Source organism: Rhinolophus sinicus, chromosome 3, assembly GCF_057876585.1.
Source record: "Rhinolophus sinicus isolate RSI-liver-muscle chromosome 3, RSI-T2T, whole genome shotgun sequence".
NCBI classification, from domain to species: Eukaryota; Metazoa; Chordata; class Mammalia; order Chiroptera; family Rhinolophidae; genus Rhinolophus; species Rhinolophus sinicus.
Genome location: NC_142503.1, coordinates 137,426,271 through 137,444,861, shown reverse-complemented (window position 1 = coordinate 137,444,861; position 18,591 = coordinate 137,426,271). Strand labels below are relative to the sequence as shown.

At 55.1% G+C, this 18,591-nt stretch overlaps 1 protein-coding gene across 3 annotated transcripts; it reads right to left on the bottom strand.

The window, feature by feature from the left end:
* Positions 1-336: 336 nt before the first annotated feature.
* On the bottom strand, positions 337-16,127 carry DISP2 (dispatched RND transporter family member 2). Of its 3 annotated transcripts, XR_012494783.2 has the most exons (9): positions 15,700-16,127; positions 10,507-10,836; positions 10,196-10,225; positions 9,936-10,059; positions 9,539-9,654; positions 9,219-9,346; positions 8,755-8,852; positions 1,842-7,467; positions 337-1,517 (listed from the first exon to the last, which is right to left on the bottom strand). XR_012494783.2 is itself a non-coding variant. In XM_019725491.3 (8 exons), the coding sequence occupies exons 1-8, from the start codon at positions 16,125-16,127 to the stop codon at positions 4,207-4,209; spliced, it is 4,515 nt and encodes a 1,504-aa protein (XP_019581050.2). In that variant the 3' UTR covers positions 337-4,206. The 3 variants fall into 3 exon arrangements, 2 of the variants coding, with proteins under 2 accessions (XP_019581050.2, XP_074184013.1); XM_019725491.3 differs by having other exon boundaries at positions 337-7,467; XM_074327912.2 differs by lacking the exon at positions 10,507-10,836 and having other exon boundaries at positions 337-7,467.
* Between the last annotated feature and the right edge of the window lie 2,464 nt (positions 16,128-18,591).

The window sequence follows — 18,591 nt, the reverse complement described above, 5'->3', positions numbered from 1 at the left end:
CTATCTGATACCTCCAGTTTTCTTTACGAAGGATGAGCTGTCTACTGAAAGTGGGGGTGTGGAAGGTGGAAGGCATCAGTTATCTGGGGAAGGTAGAGAAAGTATGAAATGGTCATTACAAACAATGGAAACTAGTAATTAGAGTGGAAAGTAGCTAGGCAGGGCTGAGGTTCCAGTTGAGGTTGAAGGTCATGATTTCAGATCTACATCACTCTGCGCACCTGTGTGATTTTCGTTAGCAATACTGAAGCTCTTATTCAATGTTTGTGAATTTGGTAAAATGCTGATCTTTTTCCTACGCTGAGGAATAACATGAATAACCACACAGAGGCCTGATAATAATTATAAGTTTATCAAAGTCCTTCCAGGGCTCTTCAGCGAAGGTGGCCTGGGACAGCTAGCCGTTTACATAGCACATAATGGCTTTCTTTTGTTTCTCATCTTCCTGGTGAATTGTGTTACAATTTCTGCTCTTAAACATAAATACCTCCACTCCTTGAGTTACCGATGCCCCTATGAACAAGGGTGAGGGTAGAAAGGGTGAGGAATGTCTGCTTTTCCTATCCCCAAGCAAACGGGAACTTGACGCATGGCATGAGTGCCAGAGGGCTTGTCATTGCCCATGTGTATTATCCAAAGCCGAGACGGGGCCACCATGGAATAAAAGAACAGGAATTCTCCAGACAACGGTGAAGGCTGTAAATCAATGTATCCTCTTTCTTGATACCTCTCATCTGCCTCCCTGTCCGTCATTCACTGGGAGAAGGATGGAATGAGTTGCAGGGGGCTGAGCAAGTTTGGCTTATAAATCTCTTACGAGATGTCGTTTTCAGAATCAGGCTCAAGCTGGGATGTTGCCTAAATACCATGGTATAGCATATGCCATGTGCCAGAATCTAAGATTCTGAGAGTCTAATCAATCTCTGTTTAACGTTGTCACGAAAGCGCCACAGCCATGGAAGGACAGGTTTTCCCATAGTAACAAACTATACCAAGTTACATGTTAAAAACACACCACACATAATCTGTGAGTTCAAGGATCTGTGACATGAATAGGAGAAACACTCTCAAGTCCCAAATGAGTGTCAATGTAGTTGTATTTTAAAGTGTCACAGTGGTAAGAGACCATTTCTTGAATTTTCCAGACCAAATGTGAATGCTTTGACTGGTTTTCCCTGGCCTCACAGCATGCGTCTAAGCCTCTCCCCACATGCCCTTGGCCACTGGCTGATTGTAACCACCTACAATAATAACAAAGTGACTAGATCTGATGAAACTCAAAGGAAATTGAAAATGCTTTAAATCATGCTTTCCAGAATCGGGGCTAAAGAGGCAGGCAGGATTATCCGCTGAAGTGGGGTGCCTGCTGTTGGGTTTAGGCCATTGGTACGAGGTGAAGTTTTTGATTAACACTGGGTTCTTCCAGCCCTTTGGGCCCAGAGGCACAAAGAACAAATCCAGTCAGTACATCAGCTTCTCTGGCTCCTCTGCCTTCCAGTAGGGTTGTATGACCATGCCTGGAAGAATGGGACCCAGAAATCCCCGATAAGGTCCTCGGGTGTGCCCAAATCCCGGGTGCCCACCCCATGCCCTGGCTCTCACATTTCAGTGGTTGTGTTCTGGCAAAACTTTGGAAGATCCAGTCCCAGACACCAATGTTTCCCCCCGCAACACACAAAAGAGGGTGTGGAGGAGCAGTTTCTCTCTGGTCCAGGTCCCGGCTGCCCTCCCACAGCACAGGGCAGAAGAACCTTGGGGAGTTGCTGAGAAGTATCTACGATGCCGGACTCTCTTTTGAGTCAAGGCCAGACTTTTGCTCATGCTTGGGAGGAAGGGCTTACCTGTCCTCCCTCTGGCTGACTGTCCCAGGTGAGGCCAGGGCTCTCTCAGCCTGGCTGTGTGGTAACAGAAGGACACGGTCTGTGGTGCAGAGAAGTCAGGACCCCGAGGAGCAGCCCAAAGCCAGAGAGGCTCAGTTTTACTTGGCAATGAGGAGAGAGGGGCCCAAGCAGACCTCCAGGGGCACAGGTCCAAGTCAGGGCCGACTCTCTCCCTCCACTTCCTGGTGTCGAGTCAAATGGGTGGGAGTTACTTATCTTGCAAAGTATCCTGTCCACAGCCTCTGTCTCTTCCACAACGCCTGTCTCATTTGGGTTTCTGTCCCACTTTTCATGGGCTGCTTGGGGTGCAAGGTGGGTCTCCACAATATAGGATAAAAACAAACCACCCCAATTTGTCTCCAGCTCTGCCACAGACTGTCCCTGGAAAACTCCCTTCCCCTCTGTAATACTCATCTGTAAAATGGCCTGAGTCAGGGGTTTTCACACCACATTCTGTGCAGGAGTCAGGAGCTTGAGGGGTTCTCCAGGGCCCTCTGAGAGGCACAGCAGAAAACGAGGCTGAACTGGCTCTGTCCTCCCCCACACAGCACTCACCAGAGTAGCTGTTTTTTATGTTTTATATACTGTGTTTCTACACAAAGATTCTTTGAAGAAAGGTTCTGAGGCTACAAAGTTTGAAAATTGCTGGAATAGATGATTGTTAAGGTTCCTTCCAGTCTGAGATACGTAAGACTTCTGAAGCCCGGCTCAAGTCATCCCTCCTCCAGGAAGCCTTCCTGGTTACCCAGTCCTGGGTACTTGAGCTCCAGCAATACTGATGGTGACAGGCAGATGCCCTCAGTGACCCACTGATGCTTGTGCAGATGTGTAAGCTATTTCCCCAGCTACAGGCTGAGCTCTTTGAGGGTAGATGTTGATTTTCCTTCCATGCCTCTGTCCCCTTGCAGTACCATATGCAGAGCAGGTATTCAGTAAACTTGCTGATGTTTCTGTCATGAGCTCTCACATGGGATAAACCTTCCAGAGAGATTCATTGCTTTGGGGGGAGAGGAGTCAGCCTTTGGTCTGCTGAGGGCCACCAGAGAGACCTGTCCTTTGGAAGCTGGGAACCCTACCTGGGGAACAGCTTCAGACTCACATGCTCCCCAAAGGGGTAGGCCTGAGTTATTGCTGTCCTCAGTGTCTGGGAAGGGGAGGGGGGCCTCTCCATCATGCGGGCCACATAGGGATGATGGGGGAATTCCAGGCTTGCTCAGAGTAGCTCTCTCTGGAGATGGAAGCCTAAAAGGGGGAGAGGGGAGTTTACTCAGAGACCCCTGAGGATGCCAGTAACCAGAGGGTGCTGGCGATGAAAGATGAGGACAGCCACAGACCAATGTCCCTGGGGTAGGCAGCCAGGAGGAGAGTGGGAGTTGTAGTGGTGGGGTGGGTCCGGAAACCTGGTCTCCCTTACTAGCTTTGTGATTTGGGGTAAATCACTTAACTTTACTTAGTCTTGATGTCTTTACCTATAAATTAGGGGCAAAAGAGCCTAGCCAACTGCAGGCTACCCCATAGTGAAGTGAGATTCCAAGGAGACAAGGGGTATGGAAGTGTTCTGTAAACTGAAAGAGGCAGGGATAGAAAGGATTCTGGCTGTTAACAAGGGAGACCCCTCGTCCCTGCCAGAACAGCTTCCCACGAGGTACAAGCCTTCAGTAGAACAGGGTTACTGTGAGGCTGGCCAGTGCTCCTCCTCCTGCCTCACTCCCAGCTGCCATCTCTGCCCAGCCTTGACGAATTTCTGGTCAGACGGGTGTGTGAGGGGGGCAGGGCAGTTCAGGACAGAAGCCCCAGCCCAATACTGGCCCAGAGAAGCTCCCCAAAGAAAAGAAATGTCCTGTTAAAGAGCCTCTGAAAGGTGTGAGGCCCAGGAGGCTACTGAGGTTCTTCAGGGCCCTTTGCTCACTGAGGTACCCCCCACAGGGTCCCAAGAGCTCGGCCCCTTAGTTCCACTGGACTTCTTGCTACTTGGCATGGGGGCCAGGTCCACCTCCCCTAATGCCTGGAGCTACATATTTGGCCTTCCCCCTTCCAGAGGGTGGGTCCTGGTTGGCACTGTGGGGCAGACGAGCCCTTAGCAGGTCACAAGGAGAGCTTGGCATTTCCCTCCAAAGACCTTCTCCACTGAATCCTCCAGATGTGGGAAGTAAGCGGCAGCCTGGATCAAGGCTGGAACATCTGGCAGGCTTTAAAATCCACAGCTGGAGGGTGAGACCTCTCCATGCTGACACGAGGAAACACCGTGAGGCTCCAGCCTGATTCTGCCCCTGCCTTGTCAACCCTGACAGGCTCTGTGCCCTGGTCCAGCCGTCCTGGGCCTCCCTCAACTGCTGTAGCCTGAAGTGTGGGTGCTGGGCCTGCGCAGCCAAACGTCTGGCAGATCTGGCTGGCTGTTGGGCAGCACCACAGGGCTGCTATCCCCTGGCCCCCCATGGCCCTTCCAGGATGAGCTGCTCTGGTGGGAGGCAGGCAGTGACGGATCATACACAGTCTCCTTCAGCGCCAGCCACAGGGTGTCCCGCTTCCCATTCAGCTGGCCCCGCTCAGGTACTGATTGTTCAGTTTCGTCCAGGTCCTCTGGGGAGGCACCCACAGAATCTGGTACACGGGCACTGGGCTCAGAGGTGCTTAGGCAGGTCTCGTCAGAGACACTGAGCCCCTCCAGGGTGCTGGCTGAGGAGCAGAGGCACTCAGGTGGCTCTGCAACCTTGGGCTTAGGGGTGTGGGCTGGGGCTTCGGAGGGGGCCTGCACAGGTTCAGCCTTCTGCCCTTGGGAGTCCTGCCTGGCCCGGGTTTTGGGGCTGGGGCCAGCCTGCTTATAGGGGGAAGAGGTCTGCAGGGCCGGACATTGGCTGAAAACTGCCTGGTGGTCCAGGAACAGCTCCCGTGGGGAGGCAGGGGCTGGTGGGGGCCGGGAGCAGCAGGGGCCGTCATGCAGTTGTAGATCCTCAGAGAGCACTGAGGGCCGGTGGGACAGTTTGCTAGTGGCTGTGCTGGTATCGAAGCTGGGGCTCCGGCGCCGCGCCAGGGGCTGTAGCTCGTAGTGCTCTGAGCAGGACCCGGGAGGCCCTCCCACTGGCCCTGATCGTGGGTGGCCTGCCTTCTCCCCACCAGGCTCTCCAGCTCCAGCATCCCATGGCAGGTGGGCACAGGGCCAGAGGATCTGCCCACAGTTCTTCTCTGGTCCAAAAAAACAGCAGAGAGATTGGAAGAAGAAGCTGGCAAAGCCACAGCTGACGCACTTGACCATCATGAGGATGATGCCCAGCTTGCGGTAGAGCAGCACCGTGGCAGGCAGCATGAGCACGCCAGCCACAAACAGGGCTGCAGCCCCCATGGCTGTGGCGCAGCTGGTCTGGCGCAGCGAGAAGGCCACACGGCTCAGGCGGTCAGGGTGTGGGCACAGGTGATAGGAAATGCAGTAGTTAACAGTAAAGTCTACCGAGAGGCCCACAGAGGCAGAGAGAAAGAGCGCCTCGGCAGTGTTGAGCTGCCACTCGAGTAGAACCAGGAGCCCCACGGTGAGCAGTACGGTGCCTGCCACAGCTGCCACGGAGAACAGGCTAAGTGGAACATTCCAGGTGCCCAGAAGCAGTGTGGCAAAGGCCAGCGCCAGAGCCAGGCCCAGCACCACAGCAGGCTCCGTGCTCAGGCTGTGCTGCAGGCTGTACAGCTCCAGACGGCTGGTGAACCAACCCTGGCGGAGGCCAGGAGGCGCCCTGCTCAGCTCAGCGGCTAGCCAGTGGCTGACCTCAGTGTAGAAATGGTGGGCCTGGCTGTAATCTGGACTATATTGGAAGTTGGTCTGAAATTGTAGGACCAGGGCAGCCAGACCACCCTGGGTATTGAAGCGGGGTCCCAGATCACAGGAGCTATTGGGGCCTTGCTCCAGAGCCATCATCTTGAGGCAGTGCAGGAAAACCTGGGGTGCCCAGGGGAAGCCTGAGTGGCCACAGCAGAGGCCAGGCCCCAGGCGGGCGCAACCCGGACTCTCCATCCAGTGCTGGAGGGCCTCCACGAAGCACAGTGTGGGCCAGCCCTGCGGCTGGGCACCAAAGAAGCTCTGATTCCGAGCTCTGTAGCAGAGTGCCAGCAGCCAGCGCTGGGCCTCAGGGCTGCTGGCAGAGAAGACAGGGTCACTCACCAGTGAGCTGTTGCTGCGAGGGTCCAGGGGGTCCCCAGTGTCCACAGGCAGGATGCCCCACACCAAAATCACGGGCATGTGGCCGCCCTCGCCCTCAGGCAGCCGCTCGAACAGGAACTGCTGGCGGTACTCTGCGTCGAAGCGCTCGAAGGGGTGACTGGGCCGGAAGACCTGGCCGCGGGATGGCGGCAGGGTGGGCAGCCTCAGGCGGGGGCTAACACCGGCGATGTAGGCGCCCCCTGCCGCCAGCGCGGCAAACCAGCAGATCCAGATATAGCGGAACTTGATGACGCCGCAGGGCAGAAGACGCTGGAAGAGCAGGCGCGAAGTGCGGGTTGTGGCCCGCCGAAGGCCGCGGAGCCGCCGCTGCAGCGCCAGTGCCAGCCGCCCCGGGGCGCTGCGGGCCCAAGGGCCCTGTGCCGGGGCTGCACAGCCGCGCGCCAGGTAGCGCTCGTGGAGCACGGCGGAGGAGGGCAGCCAGGCCAGCGTGAGTGCCAGGTGCGCCAGCACAGCCGTGCCCATGTAGAGGGCGAAGCAGCGCACGGCCGGGAGGCGGCTCAGGTAGCTGGCGTAGAAGGCGGTGCCCGTGGTGAGGCCCGAGACCAGCAGTAGGTAGCCGAAGTGGTGCATGGTTCGGCCCACGCGCTGCACCATCCCCCCAGAGGGCAGCTGGCTCTTGCTGAGGTGCCAGAGATCGAAGAAGACGAGGGTGTGGTTGGTGCAGACGCTGCTGAGCAGGATGAGGGCCGCCAGATTGACGAAGGGGAAGTAAGCCATGCGGAAGGCCACTCGGTAAAGAAAGAAGGCCACCAACAGGGAGCCCAGCACCCCCAGCAGCACCATAAGTGTGAGGAAGAGAGAACGCAGGTAGATAGCAATGCTGATGAAGATGGCAGCCAGGGCCAGCAAGGGGTACACCGTATCCTGGGCCAGGTAGTGCCTCAGCAGCTCCTGCTTGAGGCCCAGGTCCATGCCAGTGATGGACGTGTAGTTGTCAGAGAGCCCCCAGGGGGTAGCTAGGCGGTCCAAGTAGATGCCCATCATGGAGGCACCCTTTGGGGTGGGCAGGAAGAGCAGGCTGTACTTCAGGGAGGGTACCTGGTAGTCAGCAGTCTGGGGACTCAGAAAGTCCCTGTCCAGCAGAAAGTGCAGGAGTTGGTAGATGACACTGCTCCCGGAGCACTTGGTGGGAACCTGGGCACAGCGTGGGGGCTTGTCCTGCCCAGGTCCCAGACAAGAGGGCACCAGGGCACCGCGGTGGTAGTAGAGGGCACAGGCCCGCAGCAGGGCCAGTGTGCGGGCTACATCTGCGTGAGTAGTGTCCAGGCAGGAGGAGCGGTTGGAGAGCACGGCCACATAGTTGCCCAGGGACCAGCTGGGGCAGCACTCATTGGCTGCTGTGCGCTGGCACAGAGCCCCAAAGCGGGTATGGGAGCGGACCTGTAGGGCACAGACAGCAGGAGAGAGCTCAGGAGCAGGGCAGGGGCCCAGGTTTCCCCAGCCCTGCCCAAGGCCCTCTGACTTCCTTTCAGGCTGCAAGGCAGAGGCAGAGAGGTATCGCTGGAGCCCTGTGAATGAACGGCTTGTCTCTCAGATCTGCCTTTGTCTCCTGGCCCAAGGTGTCAGCCCTACATCCATCAAAGAGGAGCCTCAGGGATGCTGCCTGAGGAGGCCTCAGCCTGAGAGGTCACACACCCTCCCTAAGGGCCCCTGCCGGTCACACACTCCAACTCTGCACGTCCTGAGCCAGGAGCAGGCGTGGCAGTGGCAGCACCAGATGGAACAGGGCCAAAGGTCCAGGTAACTGGAAGCAAATGGTGAGAAACATGGAGGCCAAAACATTCCAGGATCAGGGGCACTGCCACACCCTAGCCCCCTCTCTCTGTCCACTGGTCTGCTTAAGCCCTCTTAGGCACAAGGCTGTTTCTTACTCAGACCTCATGCCTCCTTTTCTCTTCCACTTGCTGTTGACATCACTATAGCTGGTGTAGTTACAGAGCATCCGTCTGGGAACTAGAGGCCCTGTTCTGCCACCGGCTGCTGTATGGCCTTAGATCTGAGATCATGGTGACAATAGTAGCATTAATTGAGAGATTATTATTGCCAATCATTGTGCTATAGTTTTACAAATTCTATCTTAATCGTTACAACATCTTGATGACAAAGTACCATTCTTATCCCCATTTTATAGATACAAAGACTGAGGTGCTGAGAGGTTAAGAAACGTCTGAAGTCACACAGCGAGGGAGTATTGGAGCTGGCCTTGAATCCAGGCATCGGACTCCAGAGCACATGTTCTTAACCAGTGTCTTTGGTACTTAGATGCCCTTGTGTAAAGTGCGCAGCTTGGGCTACTGAGTGGTGCTCACACTGTTTTTAGCAGCAAACCTTTCTGCAGATGTTATGGTTCTTTAGTTAGCACGATTGCATTGGCACTACTTGGATTGATGGGGGTTGGGGGCCTGGGGCCTCCTCAACAGCTCTTGAGGCTCCTTTTCAGGACCTTTAGGAAATCCCCAGGCTCTGCATGGTCTGTCTTTTAGCACTTGTCTTGGCTCTTCTTTCCCTACCGCAACCTGGAGCCACAGGGTTGGAATACTTTTCTAAGCAGGAAATGCTCTTCCCTAGTCTACGCTGGCAGTCTTGGCTCAGCTGTATTTCCTTGGGACCAGGTCTCTGTTGTCCTTGATTCAGCCCCTGCCCCTGGCACCTCCCCAGTCAGCTCACCTGGTCCTGTTCCATGCGACACATGGAATGGATAGCGTGTAGGTTCCATAGGCTGCCCGCTGAGGTGGACATGAACACCAGCTGTGCATAGCTCTTCTCTGCAACACACACCCCCAGAGCTCAGCGCTGTGGCCCCAGGTCCTGGGCCCAGCAAAGGGAAGATGCTTACCCAGGGCCATATGAGTTTCAGATTCTCGGGAGCCTGCAACCTGTGCCTGGCTGCCTCATTCTGGGCCTGCATCCCAGCTCCTGTGCCCCACCCACACCCAGCTTGACCCTACCTGGTGGAGCACCTGAGAGCTGCCTCATTTTCCCAGATGTAACCCAACTTCCTTGGCTTTCATGTAACCAGCTGGCCTCCTTCCCTTTCTCTCTGCCTAAATTTGTTCTTCTGGGCTCTCCTGTTCTAGTAGGAGGGGTGGGGACCACCATTAAAGCCAGGAGCTGGCCAGGCTGCAGCTTACCAGGGGGGCCACAGAAGAAGCTCTCCTGCCCGCTGTCCTCCAGGGGCTCCACCATCCTCCGGGGCCGGGCTATGCCCTCTTGGGCACTGCTCCAGGGTGTGGGGCTCAGAGTGGTGTGGGGGTTTGAGCTGAGGTAGAGAGAAAATCGATGCCAGGCACCATCTAGAGGTGGGGGGTTCAGAGGAGGCCAGAAGCTACTCCCCAGGGGGCCCCAGCAAGCCCTTCTGACCCGCCTTTGAGGAGGTCACCTGCTGGCCCCTCCCTAGAGACCTCATTTTTTCCCCCATCCCCCCAACAGTGGAACGATGAGAACTTATTACCTATTGAGCTCCAGGTCTGGGGAAAGGGAAAGCAGTTTCCTGGGGCCCGTGAGGGCCTGCAGTGCTCTCCAGACCACGAGCTTGCGCCCGATGTCTGTGTCCCGAGGCTCAAAGCCCTGCAGGGAGGAGGGCCCAGGAGATCAGGCAAGCAGGGGAGGCCTTCTCCAGCTGGCCCTTCTTGGCACGGCCCCTTGAGTCCCTGGAGCAGGGAAAGCCAGCCTGCCTGCCTGGATGGTTGGATGAAAGTATCACCTCTGTACCATCTCCCCGACTGTCTCTGGAGGTTGAGAGCCCACCACTGCCACCCCATCCCCAGCTGGGCCACTCCAACTGTCTGCCCTAGACTGAGTTGAGGTGGCCAAGCCTGGGGGCCCCCTCCCTCTCTTTGGCCCCTCACCAGCAAAGGCTTGGAGAAGTCGGGCAGCTGGCCCCCCAAGAGTCCAGCCAGGGTGCAGAGGAGGATGACAGCCAGACACAGCAGCAGCATGGCCACTGGCCACTCAGCAATCAGCTGGGAGTAGCTGGGAACGAGGAAGAGAACCTACGTGAGTTGGTGTTGAGTTGGGTGCGTGAGCTTAGGAACCACCAAGGAGAGGTGGTAGGGCTATACTGGGCATAGCCTGGTCACTACGGGGCCCAGACAAGGCCTAGGCCTACCTCTTTGGCATCCGGAAGGTCCGTTCCTGCCTGTAGAAGAGAAGAAAATATACTTGCTTGCCAGAGTCCTCTTGTAGGGCGGGGGGTGGGGATGGGACACATAGAGAAAGACGGTATTAACACTTTTAGGCTTTCCCACTCCCCAGCGGCAACCCTTCCTTCCTCTTCCATCCAGGCTGCCTCCTCCATAAGAGGCAGGGGACATCTTGGGTTGCCTCTTGATAGACTCCAGAGCCTGGGCGGTTGGCCTCACTTTTAAGCCCTGCCCTACCTTCCAGTGGCAGCTGGCAGGCTGCTGACCCACTCCTTACCTGACACTGACCACATGGTGCTGCACAGATGGTGGCTTCCAGGCCCCATCATGCTGTGAGCGGGCCGGGGAGGGACTGAGGCTGGAGCCATGGGAGCACAGAGCTGCCTGGTCCCCAAGTCCTGGCAGGGAACTGCCCCCCCGGTATTCCTGTGGTGCCCGGGTATAAGTGAACTGGGCAGGGGCCAAGGGGCTGGATGGGCCCACAGACTGGAGGGTAGAGGTTGCTGGTGGAGGTCCTGAAGAACTGGAAGGGTCCTCAAGGGGGCAGCTGTGGAGGGAGCTGCTTCTCTCTGGGCTTGCCTCAGGGGCCACAGCCTTGCTCTGGGACCTGGGGAGAGAGAAGGCAGGGAAGATTGGGTGGCGGATGGTGGTGGGCCACCCCACGCCCCAGCTTTGTTCAGTAAGCCAGCCAAGACAAGGAAACGGGGCTTGGGGTTTCTCCATTACTACTCCTGGGGGAGAGATGAGCAAGGTGGGGAGCACCTGGGTCTACATCCCCAACCTACCTCTTGGGGTTCATTGCCTCATTCACTCATCTGTCCATGCACTCAAAAAACATTATTGGTAGCTACACGACAGACACTGTTCTAGGCAATGAATGTGTTTTTATATGTGTGATCTTATTTACGCCTTACAAAAACCCACAAGGGAAGTATTTTCCATGCTTATAGATTTGAAAACTGAGGTTCAGTGAGATGTGAAGAGCTGGGCCTTGAACCTGGTTCTGACTTGCAGTCCTGTGCTCTTTCTGCTACAGTCATCGGTGCATTGTCTTGTGAGATATTTAGTGAGTACCTGCTGTACTCTTGTTCCCACAGATAATTACACCCTCTCTTTATTCTAGTCTCAGTTCAACGATTACCTTCCCTGACTACCCTCTCTAAATAATCACCCACCAGCTTTGCATCCCCCTGCCACCCCCTACCTGCTTTATATTTCTTCAGAGCATTTGCTACAAGCGAATATTATGTTATATAGTTGTCATGTTTACTGCCTGTCTCTCATATGGAATGTGAGCTCTCGGAGAGCAGGGGCCTGGTGCATTTGTTCATCTCTCTATCCCCAGGGCCTTGAGCAGTATCTTGCACACAGAAGGTGCCCAGGAAATGTTTGTTGAATGAATACTGAGTGCCATACAGGCTGCTGATAGTGGTTCTAGGATGAAGAGGGCCCAGCCCTTATCCTCCAGGCACTCACAGTAGGTGGGAGATGTGGACAATCCAATATGTTCAGTGCTCTGAGAGAGGAAGTCACAGAGGGCTGAAGGGGCCCAGAGGAGACCCTGACCTTCACAGGGATGGGGGTAGTGAGGAAAAGTCTGGTAGAGGCAGCTGCTGCCCTTCCACCAACCTTGGGCCATGGGGCAGAAGATTTGCGTTGCAAGTGTGTGCACAGTTGGGAGAGGGGGTTGGCACCCCCGAGGAACTTGCCAGGGAGGAGTCAGAAATAGATTCCTCTTTCAAAATTACTCATGAGCACAGCACTCTGTGCAGGGACCCAGCCCCACTTCTTGGGTACAGGGGACATGGAGTCCTGCCTCAGTGACTGGATTACCAGACCTAGGTCAGGAGAAGATGGCTATGGCACAGAGTGCCTGAAGGCAATGGCGGGGTTTCCTCAGGGGTTCTGGACTGGGCAGCCTTGGCAGAGCCCTGTCTCCTTCCTCCATCTTCCTGGATCACCTGGCTTGCCAGAGCTTGCATAGCTCCCGTGGGAGAGCCAGGTGTATGCCGAGCCACCCCTGGCTTCCAGTCTTGCCTGCTGCACTGCTGGGCTGTGGGCCAGAATCCCGATGCAAGTAGACATTGCCCACAGAGGCTGGGTACTGACCAGAGACTGAGTAGAGGAATTGGAAAGAATAGGTAAGCTCATCCTCTTTCTTCCAGAAGGCTGGCTGGCTGGCATAGCAGTCTGGGGAGAATGACCCTTATGCTGAGAGTAAAATGGGGGAGTGGAAGTGGGCTCCTGGCTCCATCATCCTTTAGCTCTGGTGCCTTGGGAAAGACACAGTTCTTGGAGCACTGGCCTCCTTGTCTGTGAGTGAGGGTATGAGTGAGGGTATGACCCTCCCAGGTTTGATATGGGAATTAACTGACACACCATGTGAGGTGTCCGGCATGTGGAAGACACATTTGCTTTCCTGCTGCTCATCACACTCAGTGCTGCAGGGAACATGTAGTTTAAGAAGTATATTTATATTTACAATTTGACCTCTTTATGCACCTCAGATAATGTATTTCTACTTAAGAATGTTTTACACCTTGAGAATCTCACTACATATGTAATTATAAATACTTTCCTTTTTGCTATCCAAAGCTGCATCAGAATTTGATCTCAGGTTTAAATCACTGATACTTTTTTTTTTTTTTTTACTAATTTAACTTTTATAAAAATAGGAATTCTACCAGTTGTTCGAAAGCAAGACCTCAGATGACCCCATAAAGTTAATTACATAGCAACCAGTGTCCTGGCAGATAAAAGACCTTATGGGCCCATCTTCATGGTCCAAAAGGAAGTTGGATAAATGGCCTGGGTTTATGTGTAACTACGGACATCTTTAAGATTTTTATTCTGTAGATCTTTTTTGAGCACCTACCACATACTGGGCACTGAGCTTGGTCTGGGTTGGATCCTGAAGGCACAATGATGACCCGTTAGTCCTGGTCTCCCTTTTTAGAGCAGGGCCTGCGTTCCAGGAGTCAGGAGGGTGGGGCAGCCAGGGTGCCTATTCCAACTGCCCATGGCCTTAGAGCACTCATTGAGCACTGGGCTTTTCCTAGGATCCAGGCCACCACTTGGAATGTCAGTTTCTTTTTCATTAAGGGAAGCCAGCACTCCAGGGGGTACTAGAAAATAATGGAAGCACTCTCCCTTAACCAGTCTGCCAAACCTCATAAGCCCAACCCCTTCCTTAGGTGGCTTCTGTTCAAGGGGAATTCCAGCACTTACCATTGATTTGCTTCTACTGAGGTCTTCCTGGCCCCAGGCCCTTCTTTCAACCCCTTCTATCCGTCTCCGGGGTCCTAGGATCAGCTGTTCCCAAATCTCATCCTTCTTAACTGTGCCCATCATTGGCAATGTGGCAGAATTTGAAACCCTCCACATTCTGATGGCTGTAGGACCAAGCCTTTGTCTCAACCCTCAAGCCTTGTCTCAACCCTCCCAAGGAGAACAGCCAAACTATTCTCAGAATGAAAGCTTTCTCCTGCCAGCTCCTGCTGCCCTCTATTCTCAGGAGACCTAGTAATAATACGAGTTAAGCACTCCAGGCCCTGCCTCCCCAGGGGGCTTTCATTCTTACCCTCTCAGTTCCATGGTTCTGACTGGGATGAACAACTTCCTGGGCTGGCTGCCTGGGCCCACTGGCTTGTAAGCCAAGTGACTGGGGCAGGCAGGCAGATGGAAAGTGGTGACACAGGCCTCCTCGAAAGGCCAGTCCCAGCAGTCAGGGCCTAGCTGACAGGCCCCCAGACGCAGAGCCCCAACTTGGGAGCCTCGTAAGGGCAATGTACATGTGCATCAACCTTGCCCCCAAGTCCACAGACATATAGCCACGTGGACTTCCATGTGATCCCACACAGTGGCCAGGATAGATGGGGGAGCAGTTAATGCCACTAGGAAAATAAAAAGGTAATTTTTAAAAAACAAAGAGTGAACTATTTCAAACTGTGCTTTAGCAATGCATTAGTAAAGGACTCTGTGTGTGTGCACACACACCTGCACACACACGTGCTTGCTGTAACATTCACTGTGCATTTATCCCCAGAGTTCTACTTAGCTCAGCAGGAGAGTATTTGTGTTTCTTGAATTGAACGGAGTCCCTTTGCCTGATTAGTGTCCAGAATCTCTGGGGACGTGCAGAAAGGGGCCACAGGTCCCAGGGAGTTGCTGGAGGACAGCAAGTGGTTCCTGTGCCCAAGAACGACCCTCGTGTGCAGGGGAAGTGAGCAGACCAGACAGAGCTAATCCTTGGCAAAATATCCAAGGCACCCAATGACTCTCCAGCCCCTTACAGAGATACTCCTGGTCCCAGGCCCCTGCTAACCCTGTCACTGTCCCTGCCCGGTCCCCCCCTGGCTCTTTCGTCAGGCCATAGTCCTAGGCAACCTCCTGGGCCAGGGAACACATCCATTCTGTGTCTCACCCCCCTTGAAGAAAGCTCTGTGCCTTTCAGATGGAAAGGTAGTTCAACTTGTCCAGGCTGATATGTTAACAATTGAGGGAAGAAACTATTTCTCTCTACTTGTGGGACCTCCTCTTGTTCTGAGGTACAGAATGTACATATTAACCGGGGCAGTCTGGAGACAATGTGTCCACCTCTGCTTCTTACCCCCAAAGAATGCCTCTTATTTCAGTCCAGGCAGGAGAGAAAGGTAATGTCACATCAGGGGAGGGATTCTGGAGGCAGCAGATCAGTCAGGGCACAGAAATTGCGCCATATTGCTACCTGGCTGGGCTGTTCCCTCACACATATGGTGGAGAAAGGGAGAGGAGAAGCACTGAGATCAGGGCCCTCAGTAGGAAAATGTTCCTCCGGTCCTGTCCGCTTGGGGCTCTTTCAGGGACAGTTCTGACCACAGCCTGAGCCTCAGAGCCTGCCGCCTTAGTGCCTCCAGCAAGGGCAGGTAGCTGCCACACGCAGAGACTCGAGCCCACACGTGTGCAGCCCGCCATGCGGGGCAGGGTGGAGACTGACAGTGATGGACAAAGACAGTCCCAGGCGTGGCCGACGAGCGCCTGCCTTCCCCAGGACACACACCTTGGCGAGCCTCCCATCTACAATACATGCGCACCCTCGAGCATACTGACATGCAGGAACCCAGACTGAGGTCGCTGCGGGCTTGGGGCTTATTGAGAAGACACAGGGACAGGGCCTAGAGGGAGGGGCTCAGGAGGCCGGAGGGTTGGGGAACCCCTGGCCTTAGAGGTAAGGTAGGAACAGGGGTGGGGCAGGTACCAGGGTGGTGAGGGCGATGGGGGTGCTGACAGTAAGGGGTAGGTATCAGGGAGAGAGAAAATTGACCCGGCAGAATGAGGGCGTGGTCAGGGGACTGGGAGCACTGAGGCGCCGGAAAGGGCTCTGGGAGAGGCTGGGGAATGAATGGGGCGACATATGGCGGCTACTGGGGATAACTGGGGAGGGGGTGCTGGGAAGGTCTGTGAGCTGGGTCTGCGGAGCCGTCCGCCCTACCTGTCCGGGGAGCTGCCGTCTGGGGCCAAGGGCTCCCCCTCCGGCCGCTGCTCCCCTTCCGGACCGGGGCCGGGAGCCGGAACGCAGCTGGTACTGCCTCTACCTCGGTCCATGCCCGTGGGCGGCGCCGCTGTCCGTGCTCTGGTGCTGAAGCGGTCGCGGGCGGCGGCGGGATCCTGCGCATGCGTAAGCTCCGGGCGGGGCGATCGCTGGGCGGGGCTGACGGGGAGCCCAGCCAATGGGCGCGGCATCGGGGGGCGGGGACAGAGGCTTCCCACGGCGCTGCTGCCCAGAGCTGCAGGCTCGCTGTCTTTAAGACTCCCGGGCTGGTGGCGTGGGCCCCCTGTACCCCGGCCAGGTCTGAGACATGCTGTTAGGAGTCCGGCCGTCTGGCTGTAGTCCGCACACCGGCCTTTCTTGGGGAGCATCGGTTTTCCCCGTAAGGAACCAGGAAGTGCAACCCCAAACAAAGTATAGAGAGCCTCACAACTTGAAATGCAGACTTTTCCAGTCGGAAAGAGGGAGCCCCTCCACGCCCGCCGTACACTGCACAGGGCGCCAAGAGGTCAAGAGGTCGGGCGACTATAATCACACATATCTCTCGGCTCCGTTCAGCGTCCCCAGCTCTTCCCCAGTGCGCTTGGCACCTGCTCAAGTTGGGTTTTTCTTCATGTTTGTCTGGACCGGGACCTGGCTCTGCACCCATCACACGTGGAGCTCCAATTCTGTTACTCAGGTGTGGCGTATGGGGGTGGGAGAGGGAGAAGAGAGACACTCAGAAAATCCCCAGCTCCTTTTCTTAAAATCACCCACGCTTCAGCCTGGGAGATTCCAGTAGCCACTCACTCCAGGGCACTTGCTGCCTCCTAGGTCAAGGAATGGCCGTGAGAGAGGGGACGTGTGATGGGCTGTGGACCCGCCTGGCTAGAGGGCTGTGGTAGCACTAGGATAGGGGCAGTGTAAGAAGCCTGGGAGTCAGTAAGTGGAGAGGGTCTCAGATGTGGGATTTCACAGCAAGCAAGCTGGGTATATGTGCAGGGAGGTGCCTTGGCTGAAGAGAGGGGCTGGGGAGTGAGTCAGAACCCAGGGGTCTTTGGAGCATAGGTGTCCTTGAACTCTGTACAAATGCCACTCTGTGCAAGGCACTGGGGTGGGACAATCTAAATGTGTAGAAGTTGTGGGCCCTGCCCTGAGTAGCTTAGTGTCGTTGGAGAGATAAAAGGCTAGCCCATAAATTGGTGCTGACTGGGTAGAGTGTGGTCAGGCCTATGTGATAGTTGATATAAGCTGTAGAGAAGGGACAGTGTGCAAAGAGAGAGGACCTCTCTTTTCCTAATGGGCTTTAGGGAAGCTAATGGGCTTCATGTTAATGATGGAGCTTCAGCTGGCTTGGAAGAAAGGCATTCCTGACCTGGGGATGGGGCAAGGCAGAGTGGTGAGGGTGGGGAACTGAGCAAAGTTAAGGAGTCTGGAAAGTTCAATCTATGTTTAGGGAATGGTGAGAAATAGACCTGGACAGTAGGGATCCATCGAAGGCTTCTGATCTGTAGAGTGAGGCATGCAAGATGGAACTTTGGAAGACTCACCAGGTCTGGGTATATATGATGGGGTAGAGGTGAGGAGGCCACACTTAAGGCCCTTTGATGGGCGGTAGCAGAAGTGAAAAGGAAAGGAGGGGTGGCTTTACATAACCACATGCTATCAGGACCACTGAGCCAAGCTTCTAAGAATGCCTGGCTGGGTGCCCCATTCTTACAACTAGGGATCTCAGAGACCACTGGGTCCCCTGAGTGCCAGGCTGGATATGAAGGAAGACAGGCCTTTAGGAGGTGGTTATTAAAAAGAGAAGATTCTAGTTCAGGCCCCATGTCAAGTCAGCACGGCAACCCTCTCAGGCTCCCCATTCTTATGTCCTGTTTCTTCTACTTTCTCAGTGATGTGGACCAGGGGATGGCTCACGGGGCCCTGGAGTGTGGCTCCCCCTAGGAGAGTGCCCTGGAGGGTGGCTTCCTCCAGGCCAGTGCCCAGGGCCTTGGCCTTGCCCACTGCCATATCAGTGCTCCTGTGGAAAGCCACATGAGCAATGTTCCAGTCAGAGATCAGTGCCAATCTTACCCCAAATCAACTCCCCCTTTTCTTCTCCCTTCCTCCCTACCCCCTACTGTAGAGGACTCGGGATTCCTGGGCACTAGCAGGGGATTGTGGGAGAGGGCTGGGAGGCAGGGAGAGCAGTGACAGCTCCTTGCTCTGGGCCTTCTGCTTTGATGCAGCCAGAGCACTGAGCGGACAAAATGGGAGGAATCTAGATTCATTGGTCTCCATTCCTTGAGCTGAGATATGACTCCCACTCCCCAGACCTCAGTTTATTTTATCTGTAACTAAGAAGCAGAATTATCTCCTCCCTTCCATCACCCAGGAACCCTTGCACAGTGACTAGAGGTTTGCCGTGCTAGGAACTGTAGGCTGACTGTACTTAGAAGTGAGGGTGAGGCTGGGGAGACTACAGCCCAGACTCAAGGAAGACAGAGAGGAGGCAGGGTCAGGGAAGACATAGGAGCCAAGAAGGAGTAGTGGGGAGGAAGAAGAATGAGGAGACCAAAGGTAGGAGGTGGCAAGGCGAGGGTGTGCGTGTTCTCTATGTAGGTAGTGCATGCATGTATGTAGGTACAAGGGTGTGTGCTAATTTACATACAAATCGCTGTGTCTTTGTACATGTGCATGGGTAGGTGCATGTACATGCCTGTTGTACACACAGATACACGCATATGTATGCTTGTGCATGGTTGTGTGTACCGGATAATGGGAGCATGTGTGAGCCCCTGCCTGTTACTAAATAGGTGCCAGACTCAAGAAACCAGGAAGAACAAAGTAAAATCAAGGCTTTACTGCCTC